The sequence below is a fragment of the Neomonachus schauinslandi genome, chromosome 10, assembly GCF_002201575.2.
Source record: "Neomonachus schauinslandi chromosome 10, ASM220157v2, whole genome shotgun sequence".
In the NCBI taxonomy this organism is placed as follows: Eukaryota; Metazoa; Chordata; class Mammalia; order Carnivora; family Phocidae; genus Neomonachus; species Neomonachus schauinslandi.
The window spans coordinates 79,427,847-79,448,974 of NC_058412.1; the positions used below are offsets into that span (position 1 = coordinate 79,427,847).

Here is a 21,128-nt window from a genome sequence, read left to right on the forward strand (position 1 = left end):
CTAATGTATACCATAGTCATTGTTCCCCTGCTTTGATAAGAAAACTGTTAAGTATGTGTGGATCGGGAAGGTGACTGGTTGCTTTCTTACAGCCACTCCGAGCAAGCTGATGGCAGAGGCCAGCACCACGGCTTTACCCAGATCGGCCACCCTGCCCCAAGAGCTCCCGGTGCCAGGGCTCAGCCAGGCAGCCTCCATGCCGGTATGTGGGTGACTTGAAACTTCTCAGCCAGGGGTGTCCCAGTGTGGCGGGGCTGGCTAGACCCCAGGACAGTGTGCTGCATCTTCCCAGAGAACCACCTGGACATTGAGAGTGTGGGGTAGCGAGCAGGGGTCGGAAGCCAGGTCATTTAATTAGCAACTAAATGGAAACGTTTTTCCTCCAAAATCAGCAGGGATGTATAGTCAAAGAATGCAAAATCCAAATGAGATTTAAAGATTAAGCTGGAAACCTCAAACCAGGGGTCACACCCCCAGAGTCTCTGAGGGTACACAGGACCCTTCCATTGTGGGTACTGTTTCACGCCAGCGGAAATGTTTGAGAAGTCTGTGTCAACAAAAATGTCCCTCTGCATATATCAGGCAGTGTCTCTGATCTACACCAGACCTCTCCAGAAGGTCAGGGAATGAGTGGCCTTTTAGAAAGCAGGCTGGCTATATGCAAAATCACTGATGTACAATTCTCTGGTTATCAGTTGCCTCGTAAGGGATCGCCTCAAACTGAGGGGTGTAAAGCAAGAGTCCTTTCTCACATTCACGGGATTCAAAACGAGCACAGTGGGGCTGACTTGTCTCTGCTGTCTGGTGTTGGAGGCCTCACCAGGGGAATGGGGAATTCACATCCCAGGTGTATCTGCACTCACATCTGCACCCCCACCCCCACCCCGGGCTGAGCTGGGCTGACTGACGGCTGGGCCCACCCGAGACCATCCACCCTGGACTTACACGGGCCTCTCCCTGCCTTAGAGCAGAGCTGCTCCCAGCACGGCAACTGGGTTCCAAGAAAAAATGTCTGGAGGGGGCTTTCCGTGAGAGCCGGGCAGAAGCTGCATGGCTTCCTATGACCTAGCCTTGGGAGTCGCACCGTGCCTCCTCTGCCATTCCTCTTGGTCCGAGCAGTCGCAGCTCACCCACAGAGATGGACATAGACCTCCACCTCAGGATGGGAGAAGTGTCCAGGAATTTCAGGGGCCACATCCAGGTCATTGCCAACTACCTCATACCCATCCCTCACTGACATTTTGGGAATGGGAGTGAACATGCCACCTTCCTGCTTGCCGTCTCCGTGAAAGTTATACACACCCTACTTGAAAATCTTGGGTGATGAGTTTTATTTTCAAATCAAACATGACAAAGACCATGAATGCCATTCTTCTAGCACTTGGCTGTCCAGTAAAACAGTTTTCTGCCATTGATGGAGGTGCAGTCCTGGTCCCTCCCTGCAGTGCTGGAGACGCAATCGGGAGACTCCAACCCAGGCTCTGGGTGGCCCTGTGCCTGGGATTTCTCACTCAAAACCAGGCCTCCTGTTGTCACTTCCTCCCAATGTTGTCCTGGGTGACACTTCCCATTTGGGCTGCTTTCTATGGTCCCTAGCGCCTGAGGACAGTTTGGGAATAACTTCAGAAGAATCCTTGGACTTTTCTTTTTAAAACTCTCATGAGCCCATGAAGGTGAAGTGTTTCATTTCTTGTTTCTACACATTGTCTCACCACCATCCCCCTGCCCTGTCCTGAGTGATCAGAAGACAAAGTCTGTGACTTCCCAGGAGTCTCTCGAGCGGATCCCAGGCAGAGTCTGGTGAAATTGCACCAGTATTCACTGCCTGGGGGAATGAATGGATATAGAAATGCGGGGCACTAATGTACATCTGTCTGCCTGAGTGTTGAACAGAAAGCATAAGGACCACACACAAAGCCAACACTGGTTATTAGCCCAGCCCCATTCATACGGCTCCATGACACTGCTAAGAATTTATCAGTTTGGGAAAAGAGCAAGCCAATCCACCAAGAATGGAGCCTAGAACAGAAGGCAAGGGAGGGGATTGGAACCGAGCTGCCAAGCTCCGGCACATCGCAGCGGCTTCACAGGGCACACCGTGGCCTCCCCATCCCGAGGGACCCCAGGACCTTGCTCAAGATCACGCTGTACCCTTCACCAGCTGTGTGTCGGCTGTGACTCCGTGTCCTGCAAGGGCAACAGCATAGCCTACCTTCTAGAAGTGAGCTCTTCACGCTAATGCAGAGGGCCTCCTTTAAGCCAGAGAACCCAGCTGATCAAGAGTGCCCAAGGACCTCGGGAATGGCCCAGAAGTGGTGTTTGTTAACAAAGCCCCCCTCTCTTCCCCAGGCTCCCCTGCCGGCCCCGTCGTCCTGTGACCTCACACAGCAGCTCCTGCCGCAGACCATCCTGCAGAGCCCCCCTGCCCCCATGACACAGGTGAGTCTGGGGCTCAGGAAAAGGGAAACCTGGTGGTCGCGCTTCCCCCAAGACATAACGCGCGGTATCCCCTTGAGTGGGGGGGATACACTGTTGCCCAAGTATATGTACCAAACCAAGATCCTGAAATGGGGAATGTTTCTCCCCATGTGCCCGTGGGACATGCTGAGCTATGAACTCTGTCCTGTACCTGTCCCCTCCGGCCATCATCCTTTCCTTAATCTTTGTTCATCTTTCTGCCACTTTTCTCTGTTCCTCTTACTTTTTATGACTCCAAATTGATTATGTTATTTTAGGAAAAGTTTAAATTAGGCCAAATGTCATAGGGAGACTGCAAAATTTTAAGAGCTGTGAGTCCGGTACTATTAATATCACATTGGGGTTTGTTTTGTTTTGTTTTGTTTTGTTTTTTAAGGATCATGGCTTTGCTGAGTAATTCCTTCTTTGTTTCAGCAACCGTCAGTGAGTTACTATTTGGGTTGGGCAGTGAGCGAGCATGAGGGGCACTGTCAGCCCTTGCTGTTAGTAGTCAAGGTTCAAGGGAGGGCTGGGCATATAAACAGACCAACCTCCACCGCAGGGTGCGTGTGTTTACAGAACCAGTAAGAAAATAGCACCCCCCACCCCCACCCAGGAGGTGATGCCTGAGCTGGGCCTGGAAGAATGGGTAGGAGATTGCCAGGTGGAGGGCCCACAGGGAAAAAGGATGGACGTGGGTCTGCGCTTCACAGGGAGTTTTAGTATTTTTTTTTAAGATTTTATTTATTCATTTGACAGAGAGACACAGTGAGAGAGGGAAGACAAGCCGGGGGAGAGGGAGAGCGAGAGGGAGAAGCAGGCTTCCCCCCTGAGCAGGGAGCCCGATGTAGGGCTCAATTCCAGGACCGGGGGACCATGACCCAAGCGGAAGGCAGATGCTGAACGACTGAGCCACCCAGGCGCCCCTCGCAGGGAGTTTTGACAATATGCACCCTGCTTGAGGCCAGGCAGGCAGCTGAATGAAGCAGCAGTCATTCATTCTGTGGCCCGGGAGGGTGGTGGAGCTGATTGGTTTACACTCCGCTGAGGCCAGCCTCCGATTTCCGTTCCTTTATGGGGGGGGGGGGGGGTTAGCTTGGTCCCACTCTCTGGCCACAAGGGGTCCTAGGTCACAGCAGCTCACCAACTGGCTGCACTCTTGCCAAAGTGTGGATTTCTGTGTCAGTGCAAACCTGTCTATAACATATGTCCCATTAACAGCAGTCTCGAATGCTTTCCTGGAATAAGAAAGACACCTGCTAGTACGTGCTCCTCGCTAGAGTTAGGATGGGAAGATTAAAAACGACTCATCCAGAGTCAACTAATTAAAATCATCTATATTCGTCCTCATTAGGAAAAAAAAAAATTCTCTTCGAATTTCCAAGGCACATTTGGTATGAAATTAGTAACTTTTTCAACCCAAAGGCACCTAAAATGAGAGTCCCTCTAACTTCTGGGTCTTGCATAAGTAAAGGAATTTCTTTGTTTTATAATGCATAATGATGTGATTAAAGTCTTCTTCAAATTCTAATTTTTCATGTATGGAACATTATTTTAATTAACAATAACAGTTCTTAGTCTGTTAGGCATGTTATACTTAATAATAACCACATTCTTTAAGACATTCTTGCATAATGCTGACCTTTCAAGTCAGATGGCTCTTTTCATACCTGCTCCATGTAAAACAATGGATTCTACCATTTTCTCTCTTCCCATTCACCGATATTATCATTCTCGCACCCTATCACAGAAAGCGGGAAGAAATAAAATCCAAAATCTGAGAAATGATTATCTGGGTAGCTGGTGGTTTTGCTCCATACTGTGTTTCTAAAATGTCTGTAAGTTAACATAAAGGTCTTTATCAAAAAGGCCATGATCAGGAATAGAACAAGAGACTAATATTTGGGTGTCCTGGAATGCCTTGAGAAAATCAGAATAATACTAGAAGTACCTAACACTTAGGAAACACAGTGCCGGCGCCTCCCTGACTGCCCAGCCCCATCTTGTTTCCCTTTGGAGCCAACAGGGGAACCCAGAGTGTCCTCTCTACTAGACATGCAAGGCATAGCCCCGGAGTGTTTCCTGACTTTGTAGAACCCACCATGGAAGCTTTTGTGTTGTGTTGTGTTGTGTTGTGTTGTGTTGTTTTTAATTTCATACCTGGTAGAACTCCTTTTCTTTCTCAGTCGAATTCTCTTTCAAAATCCCAGCTCAGTGTTTTGATCATTTACTTTCTGCTGAAGTTTTTGCTGATACCGTCTGGCATAGCACAGGTATTTTTAAACTCATGTTGAGCAGCAGAACTTTTTCCTTTAAATGAAGTCTGAAGCCAGAGATGCTCTGATTGAGGTGGAATTGGGAGGCAGGGGAGGTGTTGCTGGCAAAACCTCTTGGCCTCAGCCAGCTCCTGAGACTGCGGATTCACGTGTTGGCCCCTACCACCTTCTAGCTGTGCGATCCCAAGCAAGTCACATGCGTGACATGGGGGTGTGATGTGAAGAATTGCTGACCTGCCTCTGCCGGCTGGGGCAGTGACTGGAAAGTGTGGGTCTCCCCACACGGCAGTACCCGCCTTTATTATTCGTACTGGTTCTTTTTATTAGTATTGTGCCACTCCCAAAACTGTGGTCAGTGATTCCATCCTTCAGTGTATCCCAGCTGTATCCGAAACTCTCTCGGCCTCCTTGCTTTTCCACGTATGGGAGGTCAAAGGGCAGAGGAAGAGTCTCTGCAGGTGTTTGCAAAAGACAACGGGCAAGGAATGGATTAGGGAGATTGTTGGGATAGAGACCGAGGGAATAGAGGTTTAAAAAAAAAAGGGAGAAGAAGATAGGGAGAGAGGGAGGGAGGGAGGGAGGGAGGCAGGAAGGAAGGAAGGAAGGAAGGAAGGAAGGAAGGGGTGAGCAGAAAGCCCCGGCCAGCAAACACAAGAAACAGGAACTCTTGAGTGCCCCCAGAGAGCCCAGAGCAGGAGTACTGACCTCACCTGCCATGATCCCCCACTTTCCTCATGTTTCCTATAAGGAAACGCCTTATGTCAAGGTGGACAGGGACAGAATCTTCCCATAGCCAACCTCCGTCCCAGGAAAGGGGTAAGAGGTAAAAGAAGGTGAAACTTGGTGCCCTTGTGCAAAGCACTTATCAGTGTCCCTCCTATAAGGTCGCCCTCTGCAGTGTTACCCTCAGGACAAATGTTAGGTGACTGTACAACTCTTTTCCTTAGTTCTTCTGTGCACAGATTTCTAAGAAGTTCATAGCAGCAAAAGAGCCCAAGGGAAGGGAGGGAGGGTGATAAGGCCTCCATGGCCCAGGCTTGTTAGGAGGGCAGCCATCCCCCTCCGCCCCCGGGAAATATCAAGTTCATTTGTGAGTTGTTACAGAACAGCTCTGCTTTCCAGGATCAGATTTAGGATAATGATAGGACCCCAGATTGCCTGTGAACTGTCACCTGCTCTCCGATGCACGGCTTTTGACGTTCATTTCCAAAACCATTTGTCTAACCAAATTTGGAATATCAGTTTGTGAGCACTGCTTACAAAATCACGTCTGGATTCTGTGGCCCTCCCGGACTGCCGTGCAATACGTTAGACCTGCAGATTCCGGTGGGCCTCGGAATAGCCCACACGGGGACCCCTGGAACACCCGGCCCTCATCCAAAGCCCCTCTGTGCTGCTGAGCTCCCCAGCAGCGAGTCACTCAGTAGGGATACCAGAATGGGCGGATAAGGGACCGGAAGTGAAAGTGGGCAGGGCCACTCAGGACAGCAGCAACATCTGTCTGCAAGGCTGAAATGGCTCTTTCATCTGGTTGTGTGTTTTGACTCCACCTTCAAGTTCTCAGCACAGTTCAGCATGTTCCAGACCATCAAAGACCAGCTGGAGCAGCGGACACGGATCCTGCAAGCCAACATCCGGTGGCAGCAGGAAGAGCTCCACAAGATCCAGGAGCAGCTCTGCCTGGTCCAGGACTCCAACATCCAGGTGATGCCCCTTCCCAGGCCAGTGTCTGCCATGGCCTCTGTCCTCCCTGCCGCCCTGTGACATATCTATCCATCCTTTCAGGGTGGGCGGGACTCCCGCCAAAGTCCCTCTGTACTGCCCTGATTGAGTCCTGCTTACTAAGCATATTGAAACTTCCAACACCAAGTACAAGGAATGAATCCCACCTCCTCCACCCCCAACTCCAGGACAAATGTGAATTTCCCATGACACCCTCCCCATTTACCCCTTGCTCTTTTGGGCACATAATATCTATGTATCACCTGCATTTTCATTCATGAGTGGCGGTTGATCGCCCTGCACTGATGCTGGCTCCCTCCCAGGGGGTTATAAACTCCCAGCACCTGTCAACTGCCCGGGTTGCTGGTGGGGGGCATGGGCATTATTGTGCTGTTGCCTCTCATCCAAAGCGTTAATGGAGGGACATGTGGGAAATGATGAGATCTGCACCCTGCACCGAGGGGGACAGCAGAGAGAGCAGGGACTGAAAGTCAGCACCCTCGCATCTCCAGGCCACCCCATTTGTGGCATGCCCATGGTGGCCCTCTGTGTGTTCTGACAACAGCAGCTTTGAACTGTGACACTGTGCCCCAGAGGTCGCTTCTTTGAATCCTTTTGAGAGATTGTGTTTGGAAGGAATGCTGTGTATACTAGATCTCTTTCACGGATAAATGATTTTTACCAAGTTTCACTTGGATCAGTCCAAGACGATTTTTCTTCCCAAGTGCATTCTTTTGACCCAGGCTCTAATTGTGAATGTAATTCTAGCTCACCTTGGGAGCCGCCCTTGAGAGCTCTAAGCATTTGCACCCCCTCTTAGGAGAGGCAGAAGGAAGCAGGAGAGTACCTCGGGGAAAATGGCTGGAGCCCGGGACCTGTTGCTTCCCGGCCCGGTCCACACAGACCTTCCCGGGGGCTACCCGCAGACTCTGTGCGGGCGCAGCGCCCAGCTGGTGCGTGCGGAGATAACGGGGCGGCGTTGCTGGGCAGCAGGAGACACCTGCTGCCTGCCATCGTGCCTCCCGGGGGCCCCCCAGAGGCCCTGCTGGCCGGCTTTCCGGACACCCTGTGCCCCTCCACAGACCCCCGGCCCCGGGCTGGCTCCGCACTGGGAGGACCGAGCTGGGCAGCACACTCACAGCCCCGCCTACGGGGTCGGGGGCGGAGCGTCCAGCCACGCCCACAGCCCTGCAGCTGCCCCGCCTCCTCAGCCGCACCCGAAACGGACCAAGGAGAGGACCACAGTGTTTACAGGGAAAGAAATGGAGTCATCAAGATGTCAAAGTCCCTTTTTACTTATTCCTTCCCAGCTGTAATGTTTCCTCACTGATCCAGGGCCTGATTGGCAGAACTTGCCCGACTCCAATTACTTGAATGGAATTTTTACACTAAGAGGAAGGGGAAAATTGAGCCAGAAACTGCTAAAAGCAAGGTAGGCGTATGAACGTCCTCCTCAGAGCCCGGGCTTTTCTATTTCCTGCCTTTTCCACATTCAAGCTGAATTCTAAAATAACAGGCGACACAGGTTATCTCTTTCACTCCTTGGTATAAACAATTTTTATTTTTTTTCTCCTGACCAATGCATTTTGTGACCCCCCCCAAAGTACATATGCCCACAGAGCACCTTAGTTTTGTAAGGGTTGATGTGGAAATCAAGACCTCCAGTGTGTTCCTTCCCTGTTTTCATTCTCGTGACCTTATCTTTGCAGTGGAATTTTCCAAAGAACATGGAAATCCACAGATAGTCCAACCAGAGAACTTTTCCTCAAGCAGTCTGCCTTCTTGTAGTTCTACAGGTTTACAGACTTAAAGAAATACATTCCAAAATGTTTAACCAAAATGTGATATTCATTAAAAAAAACTGTGTGGTTCAAGCATAAAGAATAAGCAAGTAAAAATTACCCCTTCCCCAAGAGGGTAGGAGGTGGGAGGAGAGATTAAAGAATGGCAAAATGTTGATAATTGTTGAAGCCTAATGATGATACATGGGGTTTCATTATACCTCTATTTTGTGTATTTCTAAGATGTTCTGTGATAATAATAAGTATTGGTAAAAGTAAGCAGATTAGAATAATGAGAAACCACAGGTGAGCATACGATTGGTTTATTCTTAAAAATTAGGAGATTTTTTTTTTCTCTGATAACTTTTTCTACTTGAATTAGGGAGCTATTTTTCTCATACTTTCTATAAAGTTGACCCGGTGCTGTTTAAGACGTCATCTTCCTAAGCCATAAAATTCTACTTTATTGTGGATAAAACAGAGGCATGGATGTGCACAGCAGCAAACAGGATTGTCCCCTACAAAATCCTTTACCCAAATGTCAGTGGACTTTGCCACTTGACTTCAGTGCCCCAGAGCTTTCATTGAGCCTATGTGAGCATGTGATGCTTGCTGAGTACGATTTAAAAAAAAAAAGGGGGGGGGGCGCCTGGGTGGCTCAGTTGGTTAAGCGACTGCCTTCGGCTCAGGTCATGATCCTGGAGTCCCGGAATCGAGTCCCGCATCGGGCTCCCTGCTCGGCAGGGAGTCTGCCTCTCTCTCTGACCCTCCCCACCTCATGCTCTCTATCTCATTCTCTCTCTCAAATAAATAAAATCTTAAAAAAAAAAAAAAAAGATTGGGTTATGAGGGAAAGGTCCTCTAAGGTGTTGGTGTTTGCACCTAGATGGAGTCACGAAGGGCACTACTTGGGGAGAGCTGTTCTGGTGAAAGGCTGTGTCTGTCACTCCCTGCGGTCCAAGAAGGATGCCTCTTGCTCTCTTTTTGAGAGTATGCGCGCCCTCTGCTGGCTACTCAAAGAAATGCCTGGAAGGGCACCTGTAACAATGGCAAATGTGTTCCTTGATTAGTTCTTTCAATCATCCATCTTTCCTTTTCTTCTTCCATCCACCCATCCATCCATCTATTCACCCATCATTCCTTCCTTCCAACTATCCACCTATGCACCCATCCATTCATCTTCCATCCATCCTTCCTTCCATCCCTTCATCCACCCCCCTATCCGGGAGACACCCGTTATGTATCCAGCACTTGGCTAGGCACTGTGGGAATACAGAGATACACAGAACAGGTAGAGGGTGCTTTCTACCCTCAGAAGGCACACATCAATGAGACAGAGCAGCAGACCCAGCAGTCTCTGACATGACACAAGCAGAAACAGTTTGCCCTTCTCTGAGCAAAAGCCTCATTTATTTGTTTATTCATTCATGTATTCCACTCATTCATTTCTTAGATAGTTTTTGTATGCCCAAAGAGGCTAGGGAACAAAGAGCTCCTTTTTTTATTTTAAATATGATTGTTACTATCTACCATTGATTGAGCCCTGACTACGTCTCAGCATAAATCTCATTTAATCCTTTACGAGCTATGTGCTCTTGATGTCACTGTTTTATTAATGAGGAAACTAAAGCTTGGAAAAGTCAGGAAAATTACCCAAGGTCATACCAGTAGCACATGGTGGGGTTGGAATCTGAACTAAGGTATGTAATTGAAGCTACATTATACCGCCTGTTATAAATAAAGGTTGCATGGACTTGAAATCTAATCAGAAGGTAAATTGTACCCTACCAGAAAAATGTATGTTATGTAGTGTGTGTATTGGGTTTTTGCTGAAGTGATGAAGTGTAGGTCATGCCATATTATAGTAGGTAGCTGGGAACGTGTAAAGTATTAATCCCCAAATGGAATCTGAGATGATGGATACCCAGAAAATTCTTAACTTCTAAGGTGACAAAGAGCTCTCATTATTCAAAACCTCTCTGGTGGGGGTGAGGGACAGCAGGGAGATCAGGTGGGGTGGTGGAAAGGGCACCAGATGGGGACCTGGTCCAGTTCAGCCACCCACCCACCTCGGGCCTCTGGGAGGCAGCTCGAACTCACCCACAAGGCACACGCTTGAACTAATGATCCCTAAGTACTCCTGCAAGTGTCTGCTTGGCTTGGTTTTGCCTCTGCCTTTCCATAATCCCTCAGTCACTCAGCCAATGGTCATCATGTCGGTTCTCCACTGGCTTGGAGGTTGTCCTGAGCTGAGTACAGGAAGCAGGGTTAAAACCCCAGATGCTGGAAGGAAGAGGGCCTCCCTCCAGAAGAAGTCAAAGCCCCAGGTCTACAAGGGAGGGGAGTACTACTTGTCAAGAATCCGACATATTAGATAATGGCAGTTTTCAGTGCCCACAAGGACCTTTGGTTGAAAGAGCTAGTTACAGGTCTTAGGTTTAAATTATGATTGAAAGTATTAAGGTTGTTCTTCTTAGGCCTTTAGAGTCAATTTACAGATTACATTTTATTTACAAATCTAATTTGGTCTAAAAATAGCAGTGCTTTTACTTGTTTTTATTTATGTTAGTTTATAGATTTAACAAATTGTAAATAATCAACAGTATCTACAAAAGCCATTAATCTACAAGTTCGATATATCTAAATCCTTCAAACATTTCGGGTGCCTAACAAGGTAGGCTTATAAACTTAAGAAGTGAAATCTTTCTTTTTTTTTTTTTTTAAAGATTTTATTTATTTATTTGAGAGAGAGAATGAGAGAGAGAGAGCTTGAGATGGGGGAGGGTCAGAGGGAGAAGCAGACTCCCCGCTGAGCAGGGAGCCCAATGCGGGACTCGATCCCGGGACTCCAGGATCATGACCTGAGCCGAAGGCAGTCGCTTAACCAACTGAGCCACCCAGGCGCCCCTAAGTGAAATCTTTCTAAGCACTTAATCAGCTCTTTTAAATCAAATACACCAGACCTACAAATGAGGTAGATCGAGGTTCTCACAAACTCTCGAACATTCTACAAACTTGATCAAATTCCCTTAAACCTCTCAAATTAAGATTGCCAAGCCAACATATCACAGGTGCCTTCCTGGGAATGCAGAGTCACCTCATTAATGGGGGCAGGTTTGCCATCTCAGCTGGGAGCACTGGGTTGAAGATGCCAACCCCAGTGCGGGTACATGCCCCGGTCAGTGGCCTGGTCCTGCTGCCAGGATGGTGCAGACTGTGGCGCAGGTTAGCCCACCCTCGGCCACCACTCATTCCATTCACAAGATATTTCTCTCTCATAAGGAGCCGATAAGCCAGCCCAGACTCTATATAAGTACGTCAACTCATTTATAGGCCATCCAGGTCTAAGCATCTTTCATCATGTTAGACCTCCATCACTAGACCATAGCTTCTCGAAGCTAGGGTCAGTGTCCCTCCAACTCACTGTTCCATCTCCAGGGCCCTCGCACCGTGCTCATGGCTTGATAGCCTCCAGCGCCCCCATGTTGAGTGAATTAATTCTTCCCAGGCAGGTCAGAGACAGCAAGAAAGCTGACCTCTTACCATGGCTAGGGAATACAAAGAAGGTTCAGACACCTTGGTGTGTGAAGGCGAACACCTGAAAGTGAAGGCACCTGGGATCCCAACCTTAAAGGCCCTCTTGTTCTGCTTCCAGATGTTTCTGCAGCAGCCGGCTGTATCCCTGAGCTTCAGCAGCGCCCCGCGGCCCGAGGCTCAGCAGCAACTCCAGCAGAGGTCGGCCCCAGGCTCCCAGCCCCAGCTCGTGGCCAGCCCTCAGCTTCCAGGGCAGATTGGCTCTGCCCAGGTGGCGAACCAGCACCTGCTCAGAGAATCCAGTGTGATATCAACCCAGGTCAGCGTGCTCGTCTTCACACTCAGTCCTTGCCACTGAAGCAGACCAGGGCACACTTGAGTCCCGCAGCCTCCCTGACCTGGAAACCTATTGAGCCATTCCTCTTCTGTGACTGGGGCTAGATTATGGTGGTGTGGGGTTTTCCTTTCCTTATTCTAAGATGCTCTGAAGCCCCAAGTTGTAATAGTTTCCTCCTGTGTTTTATTAATATATTAAAATACCTCAATGGTATCCTGCAGCTGAAACTTTCAGTTTTGATCCTGACTGGGGTGGGAGGGAGATATGGACACCCAGACACTCACACCGACAACCATATGTCCCCACGTGTATGTGCTCCGTCCTCATCACCTGCTCTTGGTTTTAGCCATTTCCAGTGTGAGAACACAGGTTATATCCACTTCCGTTCATTTTCCCTTTCCCTGGGGCCAGCATGCCCCTTCCAGTCCCCACCAAGCCCTTCCCTCACAGCCATTACTGCCTACTACAAGCCACAGTGACCTTGCAATCTGACAGTCTTCATCAATCAATGGCACTTGAATTGAATGCAACTAAGAAGTCCTAAGCCCCTGCTTCTGGAAGACCAAAGATTGGAAGGCAAGATACAGCCTTTCCTCAAGCCTCATATTGGCATATGTCATCATGGGTCCAGTAAACATCTGCTGAGCCCCTCTTATTCACCATCCCCCAGGGGAAAAGACGTGAATAAGACTGGTCTTGACTCCAAGGAGCTTCGAGTCCCATGGGGCCTCTGGGAATGTAAACAGATAATGTACAATAAAAGGTAGAAAGTACACATTTAAGAGTTTGGCCCATCTTCACCCAGACTTAAGGGTTTTCCTTTAAAATGCAGCCTTTTGATTCTAAAGGTCAAGAGAGAAATTAATGAGAATAGTCAAGAAGAATCTAGAAAAGAAAACACTGAGGAAGGACCTACACTAACATTGAAAGATTTCATGGATGCTCGGATAGTTAAAACACTGTGGTGCCATCATATGAATGGATGGTCGGCGAAACAGTGCAAAACCCAAAAGCAAAAGCAAATCTAAGCCCATTCTCTCATTTAGTTATGATTTCGCTCAACAAGTATTTGTCAAGTGCTCACCGCATGCTAGGTGCTAAGTTCTAAGCACTGAGGGACAGCAGTGAACAAAAGAGAAAAGAAAAACATCTCTGATCCAACTCAGGAGAGAGAGGCAAACAAGCAAAGATCACAACCTGTCAGGTGGTGATGCGGGACCACTGGTGAAGGTGGGGGGTGGGCTGGAGTTTTCAATAGGTGGCCTTCTCTTAGAGAAGATAATATTTGAGCCAAGACCTGAGGGGATGAGAGAATGAACCATACTGGTATTAGAGGGAAGAGTATTCCACATGGAGGGGTCAGCCAGTGCAAAGGCCCTGAGGCAAGAGTAGTCCTGGTGAGTTAGAGAGAAAGAGCAAGGAGGTCCAGGTGTCTGGAGTAGAATCGGTGAAGTAGAAGGTAGTTCAGTTCATGCACATTTTCCTTGCCTGCTGAGAGCCTGACACTGTTCTAGGCCCGAGGGATTCAAAGAGTCCTTGAGGTGCTTATGATCCAACGGGGAAGAGTCACAAGATCAAAATAGTTCAAAAAACTCGTGGGTCCTAAGTTAGAGGAAGGGCCAAGGTGGGTAGAAGAAAGGGGTTCTGGGAAGGGGGGTTCCTAGAGAGATGACTCCCGAGTTGAGTCTGAGTTTTACCTTTCTCATTAACACGACTGCTCCAGGGTCCAAGGCCAATGCGAAGCTCGCAGCTGATGCCGGGAAGCGGCCCCTCGGTGAGCAGCTTGACGCCCCAGTTCAGCAGTGCCACGGCGGTGCTCCCACCAGCTCTGAGCCTGACCACACTCGCTTCTGCCTCCCAGGACGGCAGCCAGTGCCGGCCCAGCCCAGCCTTCAGCCATGATCGGCAGCTCAGGTACAGAGACTGCGCTTGTTTGAAAGACAGCTGAGGTGCAGCTTTCCAGGGACCACTGCAGCCTTCCTGCTGTTGTAGATGGAGGCAGAGTTCAGGTGATCCCAGCCAAGAGAGTGGCAAGAGAGGGCCGGGGGCTTGGGTGGCTGCACTCCTCATCCTCCGAGAGCAGAGCAGGTGCCGTGGGGATCGGGGGCAACCAGAAAGGGCCCAGCCGGGCTGGGCAGGCACTGCCGTCGGCCCGCGGGTCCACAGCTTGGGCGCTGGTTCAAGTTTCCCGTTTATCTCCTCCTCTGCCCCAAGGCTGCTGCTGAGCCAGCCCATCCAGCCCATGATGCCTGGGTCCTGTGACGCGAGGCAGCCCTCAGAGGTCAGCAGGACTGGACGGCAAGTCAAGTAGGTGGCCCCGGGTGGAGGGAGGAGGCCAAGAGCCGCACTGAGCGCTCTCGGGCTGGCAGGGTTCTCATCGGCCTGGACCGGCAGCGCTCGTGTGAGCCGCACCAAAGGCAAGGTCAAAGTGTGTCCACACCCTTTGCAGGAACAACCCCTTAGCTTTTCTTCCATTTCCCATTGAAGAAGATAAAACTGTGGGTCAGCATCCCATGCTTAGAACAGGACCTGAAGGAAACAATTATCTGTCATCATCTTCAAGCATCTTTACAGGTCCTTCACCCTTGGTAATAACCCAGGTAAATGTAGCCTGAGCCCCCTCCCCAGGCCCCCCCATGGCCCCGTCTGACCAGCAGATGCCGGCAAGTTCCACAGGCACACTTGAAGCTCCCCTGCTCTGGGGCTCTGGCGCCGAGCCACGGGGCTGTGAAACCCTGCAGATGTGGGTTCTCCTTTCCTCCCAGACACGCCCCCTTCTCCTTTCCCCAGACTCCTCGCCACCGGCAGCCCCGACGTCCAGAAGCAGCTTTCCTCCGCTGTTGCTTTAATTACTCCGGACAAAGGATACTGGAGATAGAGGAGTGAATACTTGAAAAGCTACTGGGAAATAGCTCCTAGCTCTTTGACATGAGGCAGAAGTAGAACTATCTCACAGACATCTTTCTTCTAAACATTGGCTGAGTGTGTGTCAGCAGTTCGCTGAGATGGTGCTAGCTAATTCCCCCATGCCATCCCCTGGGACCGGCCCCTAGAAGCCCTTCCTCCTGAGTCCTCCCTCAGCCAGCAATAACAGTAGCCGTGGATGGTCACTGAACATTTCTGAGGGGCAGGGGCTGTACCTACAGCATTTCATTTTATCCCAATAAAAACCATGTGGGGGCAAGATGGGGAATGCACACTTCAGGAAGCCGCCTTTAAATTCCCTGATGGTGCTCTCAATTAGACAAAACAAAGACTCTTGTTACATTGCTTTCCAGAGATGCTTAAAATGCAGTGAACTAGGCAAAAGTGGGAATTCTTTCCTCTGGAACTCTAACTGCCATTTTTGGTCAACACAATAATTTCTACCTTCCCCGTCTCCTCCAAACATGACCTAATGCCCCATCTTGTTATAAATGACAGAGAGAAATAACATTTCCAAAAATATAATGCAAAATGGACTTCTCTATAGCGTCTTTAAACACCTGTTCCTATTCTGTGCTCCTCTGGAGCCTTCCTAAATGGCCTTCCTCTGCCTCTTGTTCATGGTCCATGATCATCAACACCTTTTTCTTTTTTATTTTTTTTAAATTGTGGTAGAATATATATGTAACATAAATTTTACCATTTTAGCTCTAAGTGTACTGTTCAGTGGCATTCACCATCACCACCGTCCGTCTCCAGAAGTTCATCTTCCCAAACTGAAATTCTGACCCACATTACACACCAACTCCCTGCTCCCTCTACCCTCCAGCCCCACAGTCTTCTTTCTCTTATGAATCTGACTCCTCTAGGAATCTTAATCTAAGGGGAGTCACACAGTATTTGTCCTTTTGTGACTGGCTTACTTCATTCAGTATAATGTCCTCAAGGTTCATCCATGCTCTAGCACATGTCAGAATTTACTTCCTTTTTAAGACTGAATAATATTCCATTATGCGTATATACCGTATTTTGCTTATCTGTTCGCCCATCAATGGGGATACTTGGGTGGCTTCTACTTTTTGGCTGTTGTGAATCATGTTGCTATGAACATGGGTGTACAAATATCTGCTTGAGTCCCTGCTTTCATCTTCTCTGGGATATATACCCAGAAGTGGAATTGCTGGATCATATGGTAATTCTTTGCTTAATTTTTTGAGGAACTGCCATTCTGTTTTCCATAGTGGCTGCACCATTTTACATTTCTTTATTTTATTTTATTTTATTTTTTAGAGAGAGAACGTGAGGGGGGAGGGGCCACGAGAGAGGGAGAGAGAGAATCTTAAGCAGGCTCCACGCTCAGCGTGGAGCCCGAATCGGGGCTCGATCTCACAACCCTGAGATCATGACCTGAGCCGAAATCAACAGTCAGATGCTTAACCAACTGAGCCACCCAGGTGGCCCCCCCCCATTTTACATTTCTATTAGTGCACAAAGATTCCAGTTTCTCTACATCCTCATCAACACTTATTATTTTGTTTTTGATTTTTTTCTTAATAGCCATTGTCATGACTAGGAAGTGGTATCTCATTTTGATTTTGATTTGTGTTTCCCTATTGTCTAAGGATGTTAAGCATCTTCTTTTGTGCTCATTGGCCATTTGTATCTTTTTTTGAAAGAAATGTCTGTTCAAACTCTTTGCCCATTTTTGTAGTCGGCTGTATTGTTGTTGTTGAGTTGCAATCCCTTGTTAGATATATGATTCACAAATACTTTTTTATAGGTGGCCTTCTCAATCCATGGATAGTGTCCTTTGATGCACCAAAGTTTTTGATTTTGACAAAGTCCAGTCTATCTGTGTGCCCTTTCGTTGCCTGTGCTGCCGGTATCACATCAACTCCTCTTTCTTAAAAGTCTGTTTTCTCCTTCCCACGTGACCAAACAGGTATCCACAGAGCCAGGCTGTGTTTCCAAATGCAGACATGCACACCACCAGCAGCAGCGCCTCGCCCCCCGTTCTGCTGATGGGACAGGCGGTGCCCCAGCCCAGCTTCCCCGCCTCCCGGCAGTCACCCCTGCAGCCCGCACAGGCCCAGCAGCAGCCACAGCACTTCCTGCAGGTGGGCACCACCGCACGCATGCGCCCAGGCACAGGGCAGAGCTCCACAGCCCTGGGCTGACAGGCCTTTCCTCCCTGGCTTTCAGGGTGGCTCTAGTCCTCAGTTCCGAAACAAACTCCAGACAGATTTGCGTTTGAGGCTTTATAGTTTATGAAGTTTATAATACTTAAAGTTTATAAAGTCTTTGTATATTTAGTAGGAGAAATTTAGACTCAGCTATTATGCCTCATTTGATATGTGCTTAAAAGATCCATCTTTAATACTATTCCATCTGACAAACGCTATTTACAAAATTTATATCTAGTATGCTTTGTGTGTAGTTTGGAATATGAGAGAGTGCGGGGCAAATTTGAATCAGTAAGATGACTAATGCCTGAGGGGAAAAAAAAGATCCATCTTTAAGAAGTAATTGTTATATGGTGTCCATATTTTTGAGAACAAAATTGTGGTGGTGGGACCTGATCACTGTGATTGTCAGACTTGTTAGTGTGTTTATACACAAAGTCTTATACAAATACAAATTACATGTTTAGTTAAAGATTCATCGAACTTGCTTGATAAATACAATAATGTGGCCTGAAGTTGGGGCTTTCTAGGAAAATGTGGGGCACTTTTACATGTGGTCACTGCTTGTTTTAAGCAAGTGCCAAACACACTGGAAGGAGGGAGGGTGAGAGCCAGTGGTTGACGTTCAGATGGGACCTGAAGTGTCTGCTCAGGCTCTGGCCTTCCCTCCGACATATGCCCGGAGCACCCCTTCCTGCCCCAGCCCTGCCCCTGTCCTTTGCACATCCTCCCTGGCCTCCAGCCCCCGCCACAGGGCAGGCCATGGCTTTCCCTTCGCTCTACCTCCTTGCTTGGGCACCTTCAGAACGACAGGAGAGTGTTGTGACTGAGACATTTTAAGGACAGTGCAATAAAGATGAAAAGAGTCCTCCTTGAAGGTCTTGAATGTAATTTAATTCCAAAGATGCTAACCCATCCGCGATACACTTTTCAAAAGTTCCCTGGCCTCAAGCATAGGGACAGTCAACTCAAGACTTCAGCTTTGCAGATCTTGTCATTTTGCAGGACACAAGTGATTTCAGATGGGTGCAGGTGAAGGGAGAAGGCAGGGATGGTCTGGGCAGAGTTAGAGGCCTCCCGCATCTTTCTTCAGCCCTGGCAGCAAACATGTTGATGGGGACCTGTTCCTCCAAGACATGGGGCTAAGAAGACACAGAGCATTTGGGCCTTCTTGCTGGACTCCAGGCCCTCATGGTGCGGTGTGGGGAGAGGGCATATCTCACAGAGTGGCCAGGCTCGGGGTCTGTGCCAGTAAGAGCATTGTGGCTGGAGGCCTTCATGGAGGAAGGCCCCAGGGGCACCTGCTGCAGAGCCAAAGTGCGGGCGAAGTGAATGGAGAGGAAGGGCCAGTGTTCCAACAAGAAAGAGACAGCCTGAGCCAAAGTGGAGGCGCAGGTGTGCCTGGGGTGCTCTGGGGGGTTTGGACAGGGGAGATTTCATGGATGGGAATAGTGAGGGGTGGGACTGAAGGTGCCAAAGTTAGGGTTTGACCAGTTGAAGTTTCTGAGCTTCAAATTAGGAGGCTGGCAAACAGCAGTATTTGGGAGTGGTTACAGAATCAGGGACCATGGTGAAAAGTATGCAGACTGCATGTGTGTTTGGTTTCTGCCCTGTCAATGATCTGCATGTAGTCTCAGGTCCCAACATCCCAAAGTATACAGGCCACATGTAGATCATGTGCACCTGTTCAGAAAACGATGTGCCCAAAGCCTGGTCCCTGGCCCACTGGCCCAAAGGAATCCCTAGTGCTGGCAGAGAGCTTGGCTTCCGAATTCCCACCCACCTGGCAGATCCTCAGGCTCCTTTCTTCCCCACCCACCCTCCCCCGCAAGGTCCCGCCCCCCCCCCCCCGCCACCCCACCAGCCATGGAGGTGAGTCCTCTAGCCCTTTGTCCTTACTTTCCAGGTGCAGGCACCAACCTCTCTGCACAGTGAGCAGGACTCGCTACTTCTTTCCACCTACTCGCAACAGCCAGGGACCCTGGGCTACCCCCCGCCGCCCCAGCCCTCACGCCCTCCCCGAAGGGTCAGCAGCCTCTCTGAGTCCTCGGGCCTCCAGCAGCCACCCCGGTAGAGCCCTGGCACCTCCGTCGGGTCACAATCAGCTTTAACCAATGGACGGACCATGGGGGTGGCCACAGGAACTGGGGAGAGGAGTTTAAACCCTTGGCTTTTGTGCGCACTGCATACATTTCAGAACTCCTGGATGGTAACCATCTCCAGAACGCAGTGGCTGGCCGTGGAAAATGATCAGAATACTGGCCGTGTTTCCCTAGCCTCTGTGTTTCTCGGGCACACTCTACAGCCATACTCGGATGGGAACCGAGTGCCCCACGAAAGTGTCATTACTCAGTTCACTTAGCAGACGGCACGTCTCGCCACGTCCTCCCCGAGAGCGCACTGGTCCCTCCAGCCGGCTGTGGTCCATCCACACTTGCTAGCTGGCCTTCACTCTCCTGATCCTCTTTCCTTTGCATTCGAGAAGCACTGGGTCAGAGATCTGTTGAAGAGAGAGAATAAAGAGATTATTTTTCATTATTTTTAAATGGTGGTTTTTGTTTTAATTTGCACAGCTGCACAGAGGAGATAACTTAGGCACTTTCAGGTTTTAAAAATAAGGAGGTCTTGTGACTTCACTTGGAGACCCGGGAACAAAAACAGCCCACCAATCAGATGGTCGTTGTTAACCAGGCCACAGACCCACACCCTCTGGTCTGAAACCTAATGGAAGAAGGCTCTTTCTGGTGGTTATTGTTTCCCCTAAATAAAACACTGGACTGTTCCTGTTTACTTCCTTGATTGCAACTACAAAGGCAGACTCAAAGCAAAGCACAATCATGCAGCTGATATTCCGGAATTCTGTCGGGAACTCCGAGACGGAATGGGAGGAAGAGGTATCCCAAGCCAGGCAGGCCCATGGAGCTCCAGGTCCCCGAGGAAATCCCAGCACGCGCCGGCCCCTTGAGTCAGAATGCTGCATCTTTCTACAGATCTTTCGTGAGAAGACCGAGGATTGGATTCTCCTTTTCAAAATGCACTTTGCTTTTTTTGTATGTTTTGTTATGTTGAGATGTTTCTAAAGAGAAGATTTTATGTAATTAAAAGACGAAGTGTAGTGAACTGTACAGCTGTTGTAATAATGACCTATTTCTATATAAAATAAAATTGTATGGATTATGTGTAAATTATTTTGTATCTGAGACACCAGTTCCTTTCCCAGATATAAAAGTATAAAAGTTTTCTTGTGTTTTTCTGTGAGTGGCCATTTTGTAATAAATTAACGAATTTGTACAATTTCCTCTGGAGGCAGTTTCTGTCCCTTGTTATCTATGCATGCATACATCTTTTCTTCATTGTTTAAATTTTTTTTTTTTAATTTCAAGATGTTCCTAAGGGTAATCGCAAGCAATCAATGAACCAGGTAATGGCATTAGGTTTTTTTAAGCTGCAGCATGGGCACCAGCCCATTAGGTTCCGGTGGAGATGACAGAGACATTCTGCATCAAGGCAGTTCCAGCCCATAATTAACCTCATCTGGGCTAGAGTTCATGGGCTCCCCTTGCCAGTACTTAGATTATGCGGGATGCTCGTGGGGCTCGTGTGTGTGTGAGAGGTGTGTACACACATCGTGTCGAGCAGGGGGAGATACAACAGCAGCATCTAGGAGGCTTCTGCCAACTACAGACATCCTGTCTTCCCCCCGAGACTTCGTCACCATGACATGAGGATGGAGAATCACTGAGATGGTGATGCTCAGCACAGCCCTTACCACAAATGTTGGTCCAAGAGAATGAAGTTCCTTCCCTTGATCTGTCGCTACAGCTCTGTGCTTCACCTGCTTCCTGTGAAATAGGGATAGTGCCTCTGTCCTCTGACGAGGAGCAGTTTGGGACAGCACGAGAGGCTATACAGA

At 48.9% G+C, this 21,128-nt stretch overlaps 1 protein-coding gene across 3 annotated transcripts in view; it reads left to right on the forward strand.

Moving 5' to 3' along the window:
- The window catches only part of NPAS2 (neuronal PAS domain protein 2), a 153,861-nt gene extending 133,374 nt beyond the window's left edge, over positions 1-20,487 (forward strand). Inside the window, exons 14-21 of one of the 3 annotated variants that reach the window (XM_044918753.1) lie at positions 93-202; positions 2,350-2,439; positions 6,291-6,437; positions 11,892-12,089; positions 13,831-14,021; positions 14,322-14,414; positions 16,975-17,149; positions 19,122-20,487. In XM_044918753.1, the coding sequence (XP_044774688.1) occupies positions 93-202; positions 2,350-2,439; positions 6,291-6,437; positions 11,892-12,089; positions 13,831-14,021; positions 14,322-14,414; positions 16,975-17,149; positions 19,122-19,289 (1,172 nt within the window). In that variant the 3' untranslated portion in view covers positions 19,290-20,487. Of the gene's footprint in view, positions 1-92; positions 203-2,349; positions 2,440-6,290; positions 6,438-11,891; positions 12,090-13,830; positions 14,022-14,321; positions 14,415-16,974; positions 18,122-19,121 lie in introns of those variants that run through there. The other 2 variants (XM_044918755.1, XM_044918754.1) reach the window with 2 other exon arrangements.
- Positions 20,488-21,128: the final 641 nt, after the last annotated feature.